Raw genomic sequence first — 22,597 nt, 5'->3', positions numbered from 1 at the left:
TTTGTAGAATGATTTGCTACCTTTTAGTTCAACTTTCGAAGAGCCTTCCAGATTTCAAAGCCCATGCTTGGTCTTACTCAATACGAGTTAATTCACCTGACTCCTTTTGCAAACACAGTGCCCTGCAGCAACGCATGTGGGAACTTTCTGATCACAATACCATCTGGAAGTGTTAAAGTAGTGTAAAATTCCATTTTATACATTATCAAAAGATGGGGTACTGGGCTAATGGTCGGATACTTGGTAGTGTGGATGAGCAGAGGGATCTTGGTGTCCATGTACACAGATCTTTGAAAGTTGCCACCCAGGTAAATAGTGCGGTGAAGAAGGCATATGGCATACTGGCTTTTATTGGTAGAGGAATTGAGTTCCGGAGTCCTGAGATCATGTTGCAGTTGTATAAGACTCTGGTGCGGCTGCATCTGGAGTATTGTGTGCAGTTTTGGCCGCCATACTATAGGAAGGATGTGGAGGCACTGGAACGGGTGCAGAGGAGGTTTACCAGGATGTTGCCTGGTATGGTAAGAAGATCATATGAGGAAAGGCTGAGGCACTTGAGGTTGTTTTCATTGGAGAAAAGAAGGTTTAGGGGTGACTTGATAGAGGTGTACAAGATGATTAGGGGTTTAGATATGGTTGACCGTGAGAACCTTTTTCCACGTATGGAGTCAGCTATTACGAGGGGGCATAACTTTAAATTAAGGGGTGGTAGGTATAGGACAGATGTTAGGGGTAGGTTCTTTACTCAGCGAGTCGTGAGTTCATGGAATGCCCTGCCAGTAGCAGTGGTGGACTCTCCCTCTTTATGGGCATTTAAGCGGGCATTGGATAGGCATATGGAGGATAATGGGCTAGTGTAGGTTAGGTGGGCTTGGATCGGCGCAACATCGAGGGCCAAAGGGCCTGTACTGCGCTGTATTCTTCTATGTTCTATAAAAGGTATATTTTAACATGCTGTCATTCTGTTGTCAGAATCTTGGTGAACATGGATGATAATATAGTGAAGCACTATTCCAATGAAGACACATTCCAACTAAGCATTGAAGAAATTGCAGGATCCTACAAGCTCACTCTTGCTGAAATATGAAGAGAATTGAGTAATGGTTATCTATTATCTCGTTGTCAGTCCTATGCGTTTATTGGCCAGGCTAATGCCACTCAATCATTATGGAAATAGAGGAAAAGAGGAACAAAATACAGTGTGAAAATACATATGATATATACAAGACATACCCTGTAAGTCAATACCAACCTTCAAAGCAAAAGTCTATAATATTGCAGCAAGTGTTTATTTGTAATCAGCATCATTTGAGATAATATGTTGCAATAAAGTAACAGCTAATTGCTCCTGTGTAATGACACTCAAGTTTCCACAATGATTTCTCCCGTGCTTTTTGTCCTCTAATCCTCAATTAAATTCTTCATTACTGTGACAGCTATGTTGATGTAAAAGAAAGAACAAAATGCATACAGTATATCAATATATGTTAACCAAAGAACAGTTGCAATAAAGCCCATGTCCTTGTTAGTCTTGTATATATTACATATGTAAAGAAACAATAAGCGCATAGCAGTGTCTTTCAGAGATGGAGCACAACTTGGCGTTCAGGTGATTGGTTGAACACCTTGATGTGTTACAACCTTGTAAAAGATGCCTCAGTGATTGTGTATCCTATATTTTTATTATGGAAGGTAAATATTGTTTTGTCTCAATTTGTGTCTTGTCTTAAGTTCAGATTTTAGAGATTCGAATGTTACATTTTATAACTTAAAAATCAACTGCAGGAACTAGCATTTGAGACAAAGCACTTGGAAGAATGTCCCTGTTTCACTTTCACACAAACAGTGGTTAGACGCCTATCTATAGGTGTCGGAATGCCTTAGCTACAGGAAAGTGCAGTGAACGGCTGAAGAAGCCAGAGTTCAAGCCATGTTTTTTTGTGTATATTAAGTGCAATATATTATCACAGAAATATATAACTTTGTACAACCTTTTTCATTGTCATTTACAAAAAGAAAAGGTTTATTAAGGATGAGGGTCTGGGTCTTTACATTTTAAAGATAAATTGTATTGTTTAATTTTATTTAATAAGAAAAACCTCAACTGTACTTCTAAATGTTTACTATGGAACAGTTTTGTTTTAATGTAGAAAACAGTTAAGGCTAATTTAAAATTGTTTTGGGACTCCTGGGAAACTGTAAAGGGTTGTTAAACCTGCAGTTTTCTTTTCCAGTAATCTGCCAACTTGAGGTCAGGTTAGTGTTTTGTTTTAAACAAATAGTCTGCTCTGACTACGCACTCCCTTTGACAGCAATTTCAATGTGTAAGTCAATGTCTTTGTAAGTGGTATCACCACAATGGAGCAATTACAGAAATGCTAGCATTAACTTGTTCAACTCTAGGTTGCTATGTAAAACAAGTAAAAGTGCAAATTATAATTCATCCATACTATATGAAGAACTCTACTGTTCTAAAATTTAAGTGTACATTGAAGAATTATGTTAAATTTAGTCTGTGGCAAATGATTTGAATTTGAATCTCAGGACCAATACATTCAACATTTCTAATATATTTTATGGCACATCCTTTTCTCTCCAAATTGTAAATTTGTAGTGATCATATAAACAGCATAACTGCACCCCTGTATATGCTAGCTGAGGTATCTAAAACTCTGCTGTATAATGTTATAGAATACTGCTGGTTGCCTTTTATCTCAAACCAAATTTCTAATAAATAATTAGTGGCTTGAAACCTTTTTAAAGTTAAAGCCCTTGTCAGGCGCAACCAGTGCTCTATATAATGTGAAACCGAAGTTTATGGACCCAGGAATAAATATCTGTAGGATGTGCATTGTGTGGAAATGCTGCTTTATAATCACTGGGAACTTCTGCTGCTATTCTCAGTGGATAATGTTAGCTTCATGGGTCGGTTACCTACTGTGGATCATAGTGGCATCATCCAAGCTCCTCCACACAAATGTTGGCGACATCTCACTTACCACATGCTATGGCAGGCCACACAGGGTTCTGCCAGTCAGCCAGTCCTTGAATCAATAAACAAAACTCCCAGTGGACCTTTATAAGGGGCTGAATTATATTTTTTGGGGGTCCAGAAACTCTCAAATGAGTCCTTATTCAAGGAAGGACGTAATTGCATTCAAAGCAGTTCAGAGAATGTTAACAAGATTAGTACCTGAAATGCTGGGGTGGTGGGGGGAGTCCTTTATGAGGAAATATTGGGCAAGCTAGGCTTGTATCCCCGGAGAAAGTTAAGACTGCAGGTACTGCAATCAGAGTCAAAAAATGTGGCACTGGAAAAGCACAGCATCTGAGGAGCAGGAGCAGGAGAGTCAATGTTTCCACTTGGCCAAATTACCAATCTTTCTTCATGGGCCTGCAGCCAATAGTTGAATTTTGGGAATAGGAAAACACCAGATGGAAGAAATCACTGCGAAACTGGACGTTATTGTGTAATGTTCTGACAAACCTTCTGTGAAAGCCACAGTGATATGGTGGTGCATAAGTCCTTCATCACCATTCCTGATGAAGGGCTTATGCCCGAAACATTGATTCTCCTTGGATGCTGCCCGACCTGCTGTTCTTTTCCAGTGCCACACTTTTCGATTTGAATTCCCTGAAAGTTTAGAAGAATAAGAGATGAGTTGATTGAAACAGAAGATTCTGTGCAAATCTGATGTAAAGTCGGATTCTGACAGCTCGGGAATTTGGCCTAATCTGTGGCCCTTGCCATAATGTTGGTAAGGAGGGCAGATTATCATCCCAATTGTCCCAAATATGATCCCTCATCTGTACCAAAACAGTTTATTTCAGTCAAAGGAAGAGACATGACAAGTGGACGCAGCCCCCATAGTTCAAAAAGTAAGTAAGTCAACCAGAAATGTCACTTCTAAAGTGCTGCCTGTTGGAAAAATGTGTGGGCTTCAGACAGGGAAAGACTGTGATTCAACTGTGATTATCACAATAACATTTATCGCCTAGAAGAGCCGGCCACTTGGCCAAATTACCAATCTTTCTTCATGGGCCTGCAGCCAATAGTTGAATTTTGGGAATAGGAAAACACCAGATGGAAGAAATCACTGCAAAACTAGACGTTATTGTGTAATGTTCTGACAAACCTTCTGTGAAAGCCACAGTGATATGGTGGTGCTGCCCATAAAAATGATTTCTTTTAATGCTCTACATTTGTTAAAACAACGAGTTATTCCTAATACATCTCATCTTTGCCACTAAAACAGAAGGATACTTAAATGTTTTGCCAAAAGAATTCCTCTACTTTCAAATGTTTTTGTTAGTGCTTTATTGTAAAGTTTTTCAAAAAGACAGTTGTTTAAAATAATTATCAATATATAAACCAAACAAAAGGAAACAAATTCTTAACATTGAATTTACTCGGTACATGAAAACATACAAAGAGCAAATGTCTTCGTAAACAAAATTTACTTCCATGGCTAAGGAAAAGAATTATTGCAGTTTCATTCAATTATGTAAGATAAACATATATCTCTGTATATATTTTTGGTAAGAGGTCATGCTACAATTGAGTATCATTAACACTTGAATCGCCTATATTTACAATCCTAAATTTTTCAGCAGAAAATGGAAAAGATCTTATTCACAACTGTTTTTACTATATTATTGAAGTGTTTTTATTTCTGATTTTTGTGATATGCATTTGAAAAGATGTATTAAAACTTTAATGTATACCAAAGGGAATAAATTTTATATGGACATTTCTACATCAAGTCAGAGTTATAGTGTGATTCCTTTACACTATTTAAATAAAGACTAGTGAACTGTGGAAGATTCTGTGAAGTCAAACATGACAGAACTCAGATCAATCAACATAATTCTGCTAGGTTTGTGGTGATATTTCAGTAGTAACCTTTGCAAGAATTTGCTGTTGAACATCTTGGGACCAACAAGTAGGAAATGAAAAAGAAAACCATTTAAAATATATGCCTTAAACCACGCCATTGAAGACACCTGAGGTGCTATCAAACAAACTAGAACAACCAGAATAGATGATCTGTTCATTGCACACAATCTCTCACAGGCAGTAACATGATAAAATGGCTGCTTATACTTTATCAGTGACTCTAATTCAAAAATACTGTTTGGAAATGTTGGGATGTTCTGAAGTTGCCAAAGGCATTTTGTATACATACTGTGTAAATCTTTATTTCTGATATGGAATTAGATGTCACATCACACTTCTGGCTAAGTTATAGCAGCAAACATGAGCTGCTCAAGTGCAGGTCAGTAAATGTTTACAGTATTTAGATCTTTTTATAATGGGGCATTGAGGACAAGCAAAGAATTTGTATATTACTATAGTCAGGCTTTACAACTTGAGTGGAGAGTGCGGTTTGCGGTATGTCAGTATAGAAAGGACATTGAAATCATGGAGTGTGTAAAGTAGGTTCACCAGTATGAGGTCAGGCACAGGAACCTATCATACAGATCTCCAGTCAGGAACTTAAAATACAAATAAAATACAGTGGATGGTGGAAATTTGGACAGAAAATGCTGGAGAAAATCAGCAGTCTGGCAGTACTGCTGCAACAGAGTAACAGAAGAGAATGTATCGGATTCAACATTAACTTTGTTTCTCTCTCCATTGATGCTGCCAGACCTGCTGAGTTTCTCCAGTAATTTCTGTTTTTGTCATGGTTACAAAATGGTTACAAGAAGAGATTTGAGATACCAGGACTATTTCTATTGGACTGGAGAAGGACAAAAAGGAGGTTTAAGAAAAGGTTTTATACATTATTTAAAGACTATGCTAGACTCAATGTAGGACTGTTATATCCTCTGAGGTGTCAATATTGAGGAAGAATTGATTAAAAATCCTCACTTAGGGAGAGGAATTAGAAATTTCTTTCAGTACAGAACTGTCAGAAATTGGACTGCTTTGGTAAGGGCATGGGTTAATATCCAGACCATTGTATATAATAGTGATGATAAGGCCTAAGTACCTTGGGTAGAATGCTGTCACCAATCCTTCATCTTATTACTCCTAGTATTGCATGGGACACAGAAAACCAGACATCCAAACCATGAGTGAGATCTTCAAAACAGGCGGCAGAGTACATAATAAGTTTGTGTCTACATATTGTAAAACTGTAAAATGTACCTTTAAATTGTGAGCCATTGCATCTGAATGTGATCCATATTCTTTACAAATGCTAATCTTAGAGAACCTTTTCATTTGAAGTGAAATTGGCTTTATTTAGGCAGGATCTTTTCCCATTAAAGCTGCCTTCATATTTTCATGGACTATTCATTCAATAGTTCCAAATATAAAAAGATACATATTGGGGATGATTGTTGCCATCATCTTTGTCACGAGTGCTATTTTAGTTTGTTTTAGTAAGTAGTAACAGTGAAAGTAGTGAGAAGGGAACAGCTGACAGAACAGCTCTGAAACGTAATCCAATAGAATTGAATTAGCTTTACTCACATGAGTACAGCATCTTAGTTACATAGGTATCGAGGTACAGAATCTTGAGTAACAATTCTTGATGCTACTAAGGGTTCTGCCATTTCCTGTATACTTCTACATTAGATCTTCCAAAATGCATCACCTCGCATTTGTCTGCCTGTTTCAAGAGGGCCAATATCATCCTTGTGCCTAAGAAAGCTCATGCAGCATGTCTCAATGACTACTGCCCAGTGGTCCTAACTTCAGTGGTCATGAAGTGCTTTGAAAGGCTGGTCATGGCATTAATTAATTCCAGCCTCCCCATTACTCTTGACCCACTCCAATTTGCCTATCGGACCAACAGATCCATGTCAGATGCCATTTCACTTGCCTTTCACTCCTCCCTAGAACAACTTGACATCAAGAACAGCTACGTAAGAATCCTACTCATTGACTACAGCTCAGCCTTCAACACTATTATCTCCTCGAGACTGATTACTAAACTTAGTGATCTCAGACTAAGCAGAAGTGGGTACTGCAGATGCTGGAGATTAGAGTCAAGATTAGAATGGTGCTAGAAAAGCACAGCAGGTCAGGCAGCATCCGAGGAACAGGAAAAATTGACTTTTTGAGAAAAAGCTCTTCATCAGGAATGAGCAGTCCCGATGAAGGGCTTTTGCCCAAAACGTTGATATTTTTCCTGCTCCTCTGATGCTGCCTGACCTGCTGTGCTTTTCTAGCACCACTCTGATCTCGGACTAAGCCCCACTCTCTGCAGCTGGATCCTCAGTTTCCTGACCCACAGGCCACAATCAGTGAAGATTGGGGACAATATTTCATCCTCACTAACATTCAACACTGGAGCCCCCCCCACCCCGGGGTGTGTACTCAGCCCCCTACTGTACTCACTGTATATCCATGACTGCATCACCAAATGCCAGACTAATGCCATTTACAAGTTCACTGATGACACCACCATAGTCGGTCAAATTTCAGATGGCGACGAAACAAACTACAGATGGGAGGTGGAAGACCTGAAAAAATGGTGCACTGAGAACAACCTAGCTTTCAATACCAGCAAAACCAAGGAACTCATTATTGACTTTTGGTGGGATGTTATTCATGCCCCCCCTACACATTAACAGCACAGAGGTGGAAAGAATGGAGAGTGTCAAGCTCCTGGGAGTGGACATCCACAACAAGCTTTCTTGGACTCTTCATGCGAATGCACTGGTTACAAAGGCCCAATAACGTCTCTTCTTCCTCAGGCAGCTGAGGAAAGTTTTCATGACGGCGAACACCCTTGCCAACTTTTATAGGTGCGTCATTGAGAGCATTCTATCTGGATTGTGGCCTGGTATGACAACTGTACTATTCAAGATCAGAGACAGTTACACAGAGTGGTGAACTCGGCCCGGACAATCACAAAGGCCAACCTCCTATCTATAGAGAATCTATCTACCAGGCCCACTGTCAAGGAAAAGCCACCAGCATTCTTATAGATCCATCCCACCCTGGCAATGTTTTTCTCCAACCTCTACCATCGGGGAGAAGGTACAGAAGCCTGAACACATGCACCAGCCGGTTTCAAAACAGTTTCTACCATACTGTTGTTAGAATACTGAATGGACTCACAAACTCTTAATATTTGCCTGTACCTGTGTTTTTGTTTTTGCCCCTGTTTACCTATTATTTACTATCTATGCAACTTAACTCTGTGGTCTGCCTGTATTACTCACAAGACAAAGCTTTTCACTGTGCCTTGGTACACGTAACAATAAATTCAATTTAATTCAACTCAATTATCTGGATTACACTCCAAATGCCAATTCTCCAACCAAGTCTCCAGCCTATCTATATCCTGCTGTATCCTCTGGCAATCCTCCTCACTCGCCACAATTCCCTTAATCTTTGTGTCATCTGCAAACTTACTAATCATGCTACCCACATTCTCCTACAAATCATTTTCTATATTACAAACAACAGATGTCCCACCACTGGTCACAGACCTCCAGTCAGAAAACCACCCTTCCACCACTACTCTCTGTCTTCTATGTCTAGGTCAGTTCTGTGTCCATTGTACCACTTCACTGTGGATCCCATGTGGCTTCACCTTTTCTATCAGCCTATCATGAGGGACTTTGTCAAAGGCCTTGCTGAAGTCCATATAGTCAACAATCTACCACCCTGCCATCATCAATCATCTTTGTCACTTGTTCAAAAACCTCAATAAAGTTAGTAAGACACAAAGCCATGTTGGCCATCACTAATAAGTCTATATTTTTCTAAATGTGAATAAATTCTATGGTGAAGAACCTTCTCCAATAATTTCTCTACCACATTTGTAAGGCTCATCCGCTTGTAATTTCTCTGATTATCCCTGTTGCCCTTTTTAAACAAAGGAACAACATTGACTACTCTCCAGTCCTCTGGGACCTCTCCTGTGACTAAAAAAGGACAAAAAAGATTTTGTGCACGGCCCCAGCAATTTCCTCACCTGTCTCCTCAGTGTTCTGATACAGGTCCTATCAGATCCCGGGGACTTGACTATCTTAATGCCCTTTAAAACCTTTTTTTACATTGACATGTCCCAGAATATAAACATACCACTCCTTTGTGAATACCGATACAAAGTATTCGCTAAGGACATCACACACGTCCTCCAACTCCATGTATAAATTCCCTCCTTCTTCTTTGAGGGCATCTAGCTTTATATATGTAATCCTTAATCCTGTTTGCTAAAGTTAAAAATCACACAACAGGTTATGGTCCAACAGATTTATTTGGAAGTACTGGCTTCCAAATAAATCTGTTGGACTATAATCTGGCGTTGTGTGATTTTTAACTTTGTCCACCCCAATCTAACACCGGCACCTCCGCATCCTGTTTGCTAAAGACATTTCCTGGCTCCTTTCAGCCCTCCTGATTCCCTGTTTGAGTTCTTTCTGCTTTCTTTGTATTCTTTGAGGGTTCTGTCTGTCTTCATTTTCCTGAACCTTACGAATGCCTCCTTTTTCTTTTCGACTGAGCTCTCAATTTCTCTTGTCATCTAAAGTTCCTGAATCTCTCCATCCTAAACCTACATATTCACAGCAACATACTGGTCCTGAACTCTAATCAACTGACTTTTAAAAGATTGCCACATGATAAATGCTTTCCTCTCAAACATGTTCCCCCAGTCTACATTCCCCAGGGAGACAACACACCATCTGGAGTCTCACTTGCGGCAACAGAAACGTCTGTGCACCTGACTATAGAGTCCCCCATCACTACTGCTTGGTTACACTTCTATCCTCCCTGCTGCACAACTGTGCCAGTTGTGGTGCTACTGACCTGGCTGCTGCACCCGTTTTTCCTCCCAATAGTATTCAAAATGATTTACCTGCTTGAGGGAGGAATGGCCTCGGGGGTAACTGCCTGCCCACAATTACCCGTTTTCCTGGAGACCACCCAACTCTGCTCTGTCTGTGTAGCCCTTACTGGTGGTGTGACCTGCTCACTAAATGCACTATCCACAATGTTCTCAACCTCATGGATGCTCCAGAGTGAGTTCATCTGCTGCTCCATGCAACTCCGTGTGGCAAATCAGGAGCTGCAGCTGAACACATTTCCTGTGTACAGAATCATCATGGAGACTAGATGTGTCCCTGATTTCCCACATTTTACAGGAGAAGCATTCCATGGGGCTGAGCTCTCCTGCCAGATTGAAACTTATCAACTAAATTAACCTTAACGACTATAGATAATAATCCAGGAACTGATAACACAATCTTACCCGCTCATCACCAAAGGCAGGTCTATCATTCCCGCTCTTTTTTCCTAGCAGACTACAACTACAAAATGTAAGAACTTTACCTCTCCCTAGACACTACTCACTCAGTCTTTAAACCTGCTTCCTGAATGTCATTTTTGAGTCATGCTGTAATCTCCTGACCTCATTCCCCAGATTCAGTTCCACACTCACTCTGACTGACCCCACTCCTCAGGTACTTAGATTAGATTAGATTCCCTACAGTGTGGAAACAGGTCCTTCGGCCCAACCAGTCCACACCGACACTCCGAAGAGCAACCCACCCAGACCCATCCCCCTCTAACACTATGGGCAATTTAGCATGGCCAATTCACCTGACCTGCACATCATTTGGACTGGGGGGAGGAAACCGGAGCACCCGGAGGAAACCCATGCAGACACATAGAGAATGTGCAAACTCCACACAGACAGTTGCCCGAGGCTGGAATCGAACCTGGGACCCTGGTGCTGTGAGGCAGCAGTGCTAACCGTTGAGCCACTGTGATCCACCATATCCTGCTGTTTACCCCCAGGTTCACTCTGACTGACCCCACTCCTCAGGTATTTATCGTGCTGTTCACCCCTAGGTTCACTCTGACTGACCCCACTCCTCAGGTATTTATCCTGCTGTTCACCCCCAGGTTCACTCTGACTGACCCCCTTCCTCAGGTATTTATCCTGCTGTTCACTCCCAGGATCACTCTGCTTCACTCTGTTGCTGCTGCTATCACTGCTCAGACTGACCTCCTGATGTTTGCAAATATGTTTGATATTATAACAAGCTACTAAAGGCAGAGGTGAAAACTACCAACAAAGGATTCAAGAAATTTGTTGTTTATATAGGGCTACCCAGGTCCCCAGACCTCTGAGCTGAGCAAACAATTTTGTTTATTTTAGGAGTTAGAATACCTGAAGCTGTAAAATAACAAACTATGAAATAATTGCTTTTTGACTTCCACTCTGTGGACGGTCTGGTTTAAATGTACTGCTCAGATGATTTAGTTTTGCACAGACACCAGAAAAATTAGAAGATGTATTCCAATAACCAATGTTGATCATTTAAACAGACTGTATCCAGAAACAGGAGAATGGGTAGCTCACATACTTATAGATTATCTGAAATAGACACCTGCAGTCAGTCGAGCAACTAAGTAATTCTCATTCACCCTTCCCCTTCATGTAGAGTAAATGTGACTCACTCTGGGTTTAGTCACTAAGGATGTGCAAAAAGAACTCTGTCATAGTGACGTCATTATCTAGGGACTTGGGTGCAGTCACATTACTATTTTTAGTAATGCTTTCATGTACATTTTTGGGTTGGGTGTGCCAATCATTCCCAACTCTGAAAACTCTCAAAAGGATCTGCCCCATGTTGACACATTTCCAATAGTGTTCTCCTCATTTGTACGTGCAATACGTCTCTCAAAGCTAACCTTGAAGGAATTAATGAACCTTTAGCCCTGATCCAGGAGTTACAATCCTTGCCAACCAATTCTCATTGGCAAAAGTATCAGAATGACTCAGCGCTGGACAACAAACATGGCTTATGTGCACTCTTGATTGTAAAGCCAATTCAGGAATCATATTCAATTCCAAACAATCAATATTAACACACCAGACAAATTAACACTGACAACGGCACTTCTCTTTATTGTGCACGTTTACAGCATAATTTCAGTTGTAATTAAGTTTTGCTTAAATCTACAGTAAATACGATCAACAAGTCTTGTGACCAGTGACAGAAATTGGAACAGACAATGTTGGATAATTTCTGTGCATAAAGAGTTCCACATTCCTTTTTGGACAAGCTTGCCTCCTCAGATGATAGCCTCTTTAGATTTGTTGGTTAGGTGTCACACGCAGGTTACATTTCCTGAACTCAGTGACATTATCACCAGCTGTATTCAGGGCCTCCAACTTTCACAAAGGAGATTTCCAACAGGTTAGAGCGACTCGATTTGCACACGCAGAGGATCTATGTTTGCTTTCGCCACTGTACTGGGTCTCTCTGTTCCCACCTTTACCAATAGTGTGATCAATGTACTTCTTACATTGAATGCACACCTGCTAGTTGCCATATGGAATGCAATGGTTCCATTTTACACTCCTAAAACAGGTGAGCTGTCAATAGTCCTTTGTCAGCGATGACAAGAAAAATTGTAGGTAAACTTGTAAGGAGTAGTAAGGAACGGTGATCTAAAGTTATTTTAAGTTGACATTGGTCAGAAATCAAATAGACAATAATTTGGCTTATTATTCTTCAAGATGTTGGTGGAGCTACATTATATGTCCACCATAGCGTTCATAGATGTACAATCCTTAAATAAATGTCAGTAGTAATTATCAAGTTTTTTTTTAATTTAAACAGAGAAATAGGAATTGAACAGGAGAATTCATCTAGGTTGAAAAGTGGTGTGGAATCTTCGAAAGATGAATTTAATGTTCGTTTGCAGTGTTGTGACTTCACAATGAGAATGAGTACAGGAGTTGGGATATTTGGTCGGCATGGACGGGTTGGACCGAAGGGTCTGTTTCCATGCTGTACATCTCTATGACTCTATGACCTATCTAACACAAATCAAGCACTGAGGTTTGAACTGACTTTGAAGTGCAGCAAGGATGATTTCCTATGGGGAGTTTTACTCCATTTCACTCTGGTGAGTCTGAATTCCTGGTGTATTTACACTAAACTACAGCACAGCAAGAACTAAACTGCAGAGCTGCTTCAAACATAACAAAGTGTTTATATTTATTTTTACTTCCCAAGCAAAGAGTAGTGTGCAAAAGCAATGGGTTCTTTTGACTTCACTCAGCATCACAAGAACTATTATTATTTTTAATCAAAAAACATATCCTGGAAAGTACTAAATAAAAACTGAAATAACTGTGGACGCTGTAAATATGAAACAAAACCAGAAATTGCTGGAAAAGGTCAGCAGGCCTGGCAGCACTTGTACAGAGAAATCAGAGTTAATGTTTTGGGTCGAGTGACCCTGAAATGTATTACTTGATTGAAATTGACCTGTTTCAGTCCCTGTTAAAAGCTTTCATTATTTTCATAAAAATATTAAGTTGATAACTTTAACTTATAACTTGGTACATGTTATTCTATTATTATGTCAATTTTAGCAGCAACTTTAACTGGCAATGGGCTATTGGAGAAAGGCCCATTAGAAAATGATTACCTGAAGCAAACAAACTCTCTTAAAAGGTACAGGAGTGAAGAGGGAAAAGTAAAAGCACCTGACATAATTTGTCAAAGGGGTATGGTACAGTGTACACATCTCAATTGACCAACAGTAGAATCAGAGATCTTTCTCCAATTTTCAAAAGAGTCAGAACCATAAAGGAGGGTGGTGAGGGAGGGTTTCAGAAACAGCATTAAACCTGCAGTGTGTCAGTCTGGCGTTGATTGAACTTTCCTTTGGCTCAGGGATAGCCTCACTTTCAAGGTCACACAGTTTGCAATGAATTGAACACAGTCACATATTGCACTCCTGCGGACCTAAAATGATGCCTTCATTCTGCATTGTAGGCAAGCTAATTAGTCAGGAGGCTTGAGAACAAATTAATGCTTGGATTATTGCCTATCTAAATGCTGGATTCACAAACAATACACTTGCTACTTGAAGTGTAGCTGACTATGAGTTCCCATCTTGTCTGGAACAAAGATCTGCAAAACTGCTCAAGTGACCTGCTATCAATCAGTTTAGATGCTACATGTTACCATTACACAAACTCCCCATCCAAGAAAGTTTTGCTTCATTTATGTCCTGTCTCCTGCATTTCTGTTTCATTTCATGGAAAGGAACATGTTTTTATACTTTTCCACCAGTTTTCACCACAGTTTTCTTCCTTTTTATCTGAATAATATTGAATTCTGAACTTAATATACCAGCTCCTAAAACTGCTGCTTTTGTTAAGTACAAATTGGGGGGGGTATCACAAGAAGAGGCTTACATTATTAATTCTGAATTTCTTTCTTCTAGGTTGAAAAGGCTAATGGCCCTTGCAGTGCTTCACACAGAAATAAGTGGGGAAAAATATCAGCAGGGATCAGTATCAAATTAAGAACCAGGTTGATCCCATTCTTGGCTGAAGGATGGTGAAAGAAAAAGACAAGGAGCTGTAACGTAACTTCAATTTAGTAAGCACCTTTATATTTTTAACCTTTTTCTAATCAACCTGTTCAGAGATGTTATTATACATCACCTGGGATTTGAACCCAAGTCTCCCAGTTCAGGGATAGAGACACTACCATACTGCATCACAAGAGGGCCCCAAGTAAGCTCCTTTAATGTAGTTACACATTCTTGATTATGCAGCCATAGCCACCAAGGGTGAAGCAAAGAAAATTAGCAATGCCAAAGTTAATTACAGTCCTATCAGTCTACTCTCAATCATCAGTAAAGTGTAAGAGGATAGTGCAGTCAGGCAGCACTTATTCAGCCATAATTTGCTCACTGACACTCAGTTTAGTTTCCATCAGGACCACTCCACTCCTGACCCTGGTCTCGGTCCCGACTGAATTCCAGAGGTGGTGAAAGTGACGGCCTTTGACACTCTGACAGAGAATGGCATTAAAGAGTCATAAGAAAACTGAAGTCAATGGGAATTGGAGTGAGAAACTGTCTGCTGGTTGGATTCATAACTGGCACAAACGAAGGTTATTGTGATTGGTTTAGATCAGTCATCTTAGCTCCAGGACATCACAGAAGGAGTTCCTCAGGATAGGGTCCGAGACCTAACTATCTTCAGCTGCTACATTAATGACCTTCCCTCCATCAGAAGGTTAGAAGTAGGGATGTTCGCACCATTCGCATCTCCTCAGATATTGAAACAGCCAACGTCCAAATAAAAAACATTCTGCTTGCTCCGATAAAAGTCAAGTAATGTGCCTGCTGCACAAGTGCCAGGCAATGATGGTCTGAAACAAGACATAATCCAAGTATCACTGCTTAACATTCAGTAGCATGATCACAACTGAATCCCCCACTGTCAATAAGCTCAAGTGTACTGTAAAGGAACAGTTGATCTGAACTGACTACAAGATCATAGAGTCATAGAGATGTATAGCATGGAAACAGACCCTTCGGTCCAACCCGTCCATGCCGACCAGATATCCCAACACAATCTAGTCCCACCTGCCAGTACCCGGCCCATATCCCTCCAAATCCTTCCTACTCATATACCCATCCAAATACATTTTAAATGTTGCAATTGTACCAGCCTGCACCACTTCCACTGGCAGCTCATTCCATACACGTACCACCGTCTGCGTGAAAATGTTGCCCCTTAGGTCTCTTTTATATCATTCCCCTCTCACCCTAAACCTATGCCCTCTAGTTCTGGACTCCCCGATCCCAGGGAAAAGACTTCGTCTATTTATCCTATCCATGCCCCTCATAATTTTGTAAACCTCTATAAGGTCACCCCTTAAGCCTCCAACACTCCAGGGAAAACAGCCCCAGCCTGTTTAGCCTCTCCCTATAGCTCAAATCCTCCAACCCTGGCGACATCCTTGTAAGTCTTTTCTGAACCTTTCAAGATTCACAACATCTTTTCGATAGGAGGAAGACCAGAATTGCACGGAATATTCCAACAGTGGCCTAACCAATGTCCTATACAGCCACAACATGACTTCCCAACTCCTATACTCAATACACTGATCAATAAAAGAAAGCATACTAAACACCTTCTTCACTATCTTATCTATCTGCGACTCCACTTTCAAGGAGCTATGAACCTGCACGCCAAGGTCTCTTTGTTCAGCAACACTCCCTAGGACCTTACCATTAAGTGTATATGTCCTGCTAAGATTTGCTATCCCAAAATGCAGCACCTCACATTTAGCTGAATTAATCTCCATCTGCCACTTCTCAGCCCATTGGCCTATCTGGTCCAGATCCTGTTGTAATCTGAGGTGACCCTCTTCGCTGTCCACTACACCTCCAATTTTGGTGTCATCTGCAAACTTACTAACTGTACCTCTTATGTTCGCATCCAAATCATTTATGTAAATGACAAAAAGTAAAGGACCCAGCACCGATCCTTGTGGCACTCCACTGGTCACAGGCCTCCAGTCTGAAAAACAACCCTCCACCACCACCACCTTTGAGCCAGTTCTATATCCAAATGACTAGTTCTCCCTGTATTCAGTGGGATCTAACTTTGCTAATCAGTCTCCCATGGGGAACCTTGCCGAACGCCTTACTGAAGTCCATATAGATCACATCTACTGCTCTGCCCTCATCAATCCTCTTTGTTACTTCTTCAAAAAACTCAATCAAGTTCATGAGACATGATTTCCCACACACAAAGACATGTTGACTATCCCTAATCAGTCCTTGCATTTCCAAATATATGTACATCCTGTCCCTCAGGATTCCCTCCAACAACTTGCCCTTCACCGACATCAGGCTCTGTAATCTGGACATTTTGCAAGGTGTCACCATCTATTTCCCCACAGTCTATATCTTCCATATCCTTTTCCAGGCTCTGTAATCTGGACATTTTGCAAGGTGTCACCATCTATTTCCCCACAGTCTATATCTTCCATATCCTTTTCCATAGTAAGTACTGATGCAAAATACTCGTTTAGTATCTCCTCCATTTTCTGCAACTCCACACAATCCACTTTGCTGATCTTTGAGGGGCCTTATTTTCTCTCTAGTTATCCTTTTGTCCTTAACAAATTTGTAAAAACCCTTTGGATTCTCCTTAATTCTATTTGCCAAAGCTATCTCATGTCCCCTTTTTGCCCTCCTGATTTCCTTCTTAAGTATACTCTTACTGCCTTTATACTCTAAGGATTCACTCGATCTATCCCGTCTATACCTTACATATGCTTCCTTCTTTTTCTTAACCAAACCCTCAATTTCTTTAGTCATCCAGCATTCCCTATACCTACCAGCCTTTCCTTTCACCATAACAGGAATATACTTTCTCTGGATTCTCGTTATCTCATTTCTGAAGGCTTCCCATTTTCCAGCCGTCCCTTTACCTGCGAACATCGGCCCCCAAACAGCTTTCGAAAGTTCTTGCCTAATACTGTCAAAATTTGTCTTTCTCCAATTTAGAACTTCAACTTTTAGATCTGGTCTATCCTCTTCCATCACTATTTTAAATCTAATAGAATTATGGTCGCTGGCCCCAAAGTGCTTCCCCCACTGATACCTCAGTCACCTGCCCTGCCTTATTTCCCAAGAGTAGGTCAAGTTTTGCACCTTCTCTATTAGGTACATCCACATACTGAATTAGAAAATTTTCTTGTACACACTTAACACATCCCTCTCCATCTAAACCTTTAACACTATTCCAGTCCCAGTCTATGTTTGGAAAGTTAAAAACCACTACCATAATCACCCTATTATTCTTACAGATAGCTGAGATCTCCTTACAAATTTGTTTCTCAATTTCCCTCTGACTATTAGGAGGTCTATAATACGATCCCAATAAGGTGATCATCCCTTTCTTATTTCTCAGTTCCCCCCAAATAACTTCCCTGGATGTATTTCTGGGAATATCCTCCCTCAGCACAGCTGTAATGCTATCCCTTATCAAAAATGCCACTCCCCCTCCTCTTTTGCCTCCCTTTCTATCCTTCCTGTAGCATTTGTACCTGGAACATTAAGCTGCCAGTCCTGCCCATCCCTGAGCCATGTTTCCGTAATTGCTATGATATTCCAGTCCCATGTTCCTAACCATGCCCTGAGTTTATCTGCCTTCCCTGTTAGGCCCCTTGCATTGAAATAAATGCAGTTTAATTTATTAATCCTACCTTGTCCCTGCCTGCCCTGACTGTTTGACTCGTTTCTGTTCTCAACAGGTCCGACACTGGGAATTCTGTGGTGAGTGACTCATCTCTGACTCCTCAAAGCCTGCTCAAGAGTGTGATGGAATAGCATCTACTTGCCTGGGTGAATGCAGCTCTAAAAACACTCACCAAAGCTCCACACCATCCAAGGCAAAGCAGACTGCTTGATTGACACCCAATCTAACATCTTAAACATTCACTCCCTTCACTGTCAATACACAGTATATACCATCTAGAAGGGGGACTGCAACAACCCAACAGGGTTCCTTCAACAGCATCTTCTACACCCACAAGGTCGACCATCTAGAAGGACAAGGGCATTAGATACATAGGAACAAGCCCCAAACCATCTTGACATCCTCCACTGTTGTTAAGTCAAAATCCTGGAACTCCCTCTCTAACAACAGTTTAAGAATGGCAGCTCGCACTTTTATCACACACTCAGAATTTGGGTTCTTTGCAGACAGTTTGAGGTTAAGGTAAATTTAAGGATTGACTTTGGGCTTAGGCTTTAAAATTAATACAACATATTATGCAATAATAAAATATTACATGGTAATCACAGATATTCCAGGCTCTGAACATATAGTTACTTTTGGCAAGGGCTAACTTAATTTGGTTGTGTTTTTATGTCCAAGTTGTAGTCTGCTCTGATGTTTTCTTCCAGAAAGTTCTAACTCCGTCCACATTCTGCTATTTAAATTCAGCGATGTACAGCTCAGTGACATCATTACATGGTTGCTCCTGGGTCCTAAAACCCTTACACAACACTTAAAGAGCTTGATGCGATCTAGGACATAAGGGCCTTTAGGGAATTGGTAATAAATGCTGTCTTATCCACATCCTATGAATAAATAAAAGAAACATACAACTTGACACTATGGAACTACAAGACCTAGTTGTGTATAGTATTCAGGCATGTGGAATACTGTTGTTCCAATCTTTCTCAGACACCACTGCTCACCTCTTCCACATCTACAATAATGATAGTGATAGTGCATTATCCCGCTTTTGTTCTTAATTTGATTATGGTTTTTATTTTCACTCATCTACATGCTTCATTTGTACCCCTCTCTCCCTGACCATATCTTGCCCCCACTTTCTGAGAAGGTACTTCCCATGCCATCTAGCGCAACTCCAATTTCATTCACAACTAAATGGTTCTATCCAAGATGAACCTACTGTATAGACACCATTCTTTTAATAAGATCACAGGAACAGGAGTAGGCCTACAGCCCATTGAGCCTGCCATACTAACCAACACAAACATGACAGATCAAACACTTCAATGCCTTTTATCCACCCATCCCCATAATCCTGTATGCCACTGGGACTTAGACATCTATCAGTCTCTACCTTAAACATTAGGCTTCCACAGCCCTCTGTGGTAGTGAATTCCAAAGGTTCACAACCCTAATAAGGATGTCATAGAGTCATACAGTCATAGAGATGTACAGCGTGGAAATAGAGCCTTCGGTCCAACCCGTCCATGCCAACCAGATATCCCAACCCAATCTAGTCCCACCTGCTAGCACCCGGTCCATATCCCTCTAAACCCTTCCTATTTATATACCCATCCAAATGGCTCTTAAATGTTGCAATTGTACCAGTCTCCACCACATCCTCTGGCAGCTCATTCCATACATGTTCCACCCTCTGCGTGAAAAAAGTTGCTCCTTAAGTCCCCTTTATATCTTTGCCCTCTCACTCTAAGCCTATGCCCTCTAGTTCTGGATTCCCCCACCCCAGGGAAAAGACTTTGCCTATTTATCCTATCCATGCCCCTCATAGTTTTGGAAACCTCTATAAGGTCACCCCTTAGTCTCCGACGCTCCAGGGAAAACGCCCCAGCCTGTTCAGCCTCTCCCTATAGCTCAAATCTTCCAACCCCGGCAACATCTTTGTAAATCTTTTCTGAACCCTTTCAAGTTTCACAACATCTTTCCGATAGGAAGAAGACCAGAATTGCATGCAACATTCCAACAGTGGCCTAACCAATGTCCTGTACAGCCGCAACATGATCTCCCAACTCCTGTACTTAATACTGTGACCAATAAAAGAAAGCATACCAAACGCCTTCTTCACTATCCTATCTACCTGCGACTCCACTTTCAAGGAGCTATGAACCTGCACTCCAAGGTCTCTTTGTTCAGCAACACTCCCTAGGACCTTACCATTAAGTGTATAAGTCCTGCTAAGGTTTGCTTTCCCAAAAGGCAGCTCCTCGCATTTATCTGAATTAAACTCCATCTGCCACTTCTCAGTCATTGGCCCAGATCCTGTTGTAATCTGAGGTAACCCTCTTCGCTATCCACTACGCCTCCAATTTTGGTGTCATCTGCAAATTTACTAACTGTATCTCTTATGTTCGCATCCATATCATTTATGTAAATGACAAAAAGTAGAGGACCCAGCACCAATCCTTGTGGTACTCCACTGGTCACAGGCCTTCAGTCTGAAAAACAACGCTTCACCACCACCCTCTGTCTTCTACCTTTGAGCCAGCTCTGTATCCAAATGGCTAGTTCTCCCTGTATTCCATGAGATCTAACCTTGCTAATCAGTCTCCCATGGGGAACCTTGTCGAACGCCTTACTGAATTCCATATAGATCACATCTACTGCTCTGCCCTCATCAATCTTCTTTGTTACTTCTTCAAAAAACTCAATCAAGTTTGTGAGACATGATTTCCCACGCACAAAGCCATGTTGACTATCCCGAATCAGTCCTTGCATTTCCAAATACATGTACATCCTGTCCCTCAGGATTCCCTCCAACAACTTGCCCACCACTGAGGTCAGGCTCACCGGTCTGTAGTTCCCTGGCTTGTCTTTACCGCCCTTCTTAAACAGTGACACCCAGTTTGCCAACCTCCAGTCTTCCGGCACCTCACCTGTGACTATCGATGATACAAATATCTCAGCAAGAGGCCCAGCAATCACTTCTCTAGCTTCCCACAGAGTTCTCAAGTACACCTGATCAGGTCCTGGGGATTTATCCACCTTTAACCATTTCAAGACTTTCAACACTTCCTCCTCTGTAATCTGGACATTTTGCAAGATGTCACCATCTATTTCCCCACAGTCTATATCTTCCATATTCTTTTCCACAGTAAATACTGATGCAAAATATTCATTTAGTATCTCCCCCATTTCTTTTGGCTCTACACAAAGGCCGCCTTGCTGATCTTTGAGGGGCCCTATTCTCTCCCTAGTTACCCTTTTGTCCTTAATATATTTGTAAAAACCCTTTGGATTATCCTTAATTCTATTTGCCAAAGCTATCTCATGTCCTGTTTTTACCCTCCTGATTTCCTTCTTAAGTATACTCCTACTTCCTTTTTACTCTTCTAAGGATTCACTCAATCTATCCTGTCTATACCTGACATATGCTTCCTTCTTTTTCTTAACCAAACCCTCAATTTGGAGGATTTGAGCTCTAGGGAGAGGCTGAACAGGCTGAGGCTATTTTCCCTGGACTGTCGGAGGTTGAGGGGTGACCTTATAGAGGTTTATAAAATCATGAGGGGCATCGATAGGATCAATAGAGAAGGTCTTTTCCCTGTGGTGGGGACTCCAGACTAGAGGACTGGACTAGGTTTAGAGTGAGAGGGGAAAGATTTAAAAGGGACCTATGAGGCAGCTTTTTCACACAAAGGATGGTGTATGTATGGAATGAGCTGCCAGAGAAAATGGTGGAGGCTGGGACAATGACAATATTTAAAAGGCATCTGGATGGGTACATGAATAGGAAGAGTTTAGAGTGATATGGGCCAAGTGGTGGCAAATTGGATTAGATTAATTTCGGATATCTGGTTGGCATGGGTGAGTTGGACTGAAAGGTCTGTTTCCCAGTCGTACATCTCTTTGAGTCTATGACACGAAGGGAAAAAAAATTCTTCTAATCTCTGACCTCAATGGCATCCCTCTTATGTTTCAATTATACCCTGTGAGCTAAACTCCTCAGTCAGGTGACACAGCTGTACCTGTCCTGGCTGTCCCTTTAAGAGTTTTGTTAGTTTCAATGAGATCTCCTCTAATTCTTTGAAACTCTAGAGAATACAGGCCTGGTTTTCCTAAGCTGTCTTCATAAGACAGTCCCACCTTTCCAGGAACAAATCTAGTGAATTTTCCTTGCTCTCTTTCTGTGACAGTAATATATTTCCTGAACTAATGAAACCAAAACTGCACACAGTACTCCAGAGTCAATAGCAGAGGAAGATGTGGACATGAAGGTGCACAGGACACAGCAAGATAGAGGGCAAACATAAATTTCCTCTGATTAAAATACTGGAAAGACAAAAGTCACAGGTCTCCACTACTAACTTTGTTCCCTAACTATCAGCTCCATCCCTCCCTCTGTCAACTGTCTGATATATAACAACCTTGATGTTATATTTGACTCCAAGACAAACTTCTGACCATATACCTATGATATCTCTCAGACCACCTATTCCCACTTTGGTAACTTTGCCTAGCTCTGCCTTTGCTTCAGCCCAGTTGCTGTTGAATGCCTCCTTGATGCTTCTGTTGCTGCTAGACTTGCCCAT

The 22,597-nt window shown here is 41.1% G+C and overlaps 1 protein-coding gene and 1 long non-coding RNA gene across 6 annotated transcripts in view; one reads left to right on the top strand and one right to left on the bottom strand.

Annotated features, from left to right (window-relative positions):
* Window positions 1-4,451, top strand: part of LOC122541331 (grainyhead-like protein 1 homolog) — a 122,740-nt gene extending 118,289 nt beyond the window's left edge. For all 3 annotated transcript variants that reach the window (XM_043678020.2, XM_043678014.2, XM_043678006.2), the window contains one exon: window positions 973-4,451. In XM_043678020.2, coding sequence (XP_043533955.2) covers window positions 973-1,087 — 115 coding nt within the window. In that variant the 3' untranslated portion in view covers window positions 1,088-4,451. The remainder of the gene's footprint in view (window positions 1-972) is intronic.
* Window positions 1-22,597, bottom strand: part of LOC148150529 (uncharacterized) — a 75,991-nt gene that overhangs the window by 49,725 nt on the left and 3,669 nt on the right. For 2 of the 3 annotated variants that reach the window (XR_015752485.1, XR_015752484.1), the window contains one exon: window positions 14,512-15,159. The exons of the other annotated variant lie outside the window; for it this stretch is intronic. This is a non-coding gene — a long non-coding RNA (uncharacterized LOC148150529). Of the gene's footprint in view, window positions 1-14,511; window positions 15,160-22,597 lie in introns of those variants that run through there. 3 annotated transcript variants of the gene reach the window in all.

Source organism: Chiloscyllium plagiosum, unplaced genomic scaffold (assembly GCF_037043375.1).
Source record: "Chiloscyllium plagiosum isolate Xiang-an unplaced genomic scaffold, Cpla_swu_hap1 HiC_scaffold_3, whole genome shotgun sequence".
NCBI classification, from domain to species: Eukaryota; Metazoa; Chordata; class Chondrichthyes; order Orectolobiformes; family Hemiscylliidae; genus Chiloscyllium; species Chiloscyllium plagiosum.
Note: the sequence above shows the minus strand (reverse complement) of the source record. Positions and strands in the feature narration are given on the sequence as shown.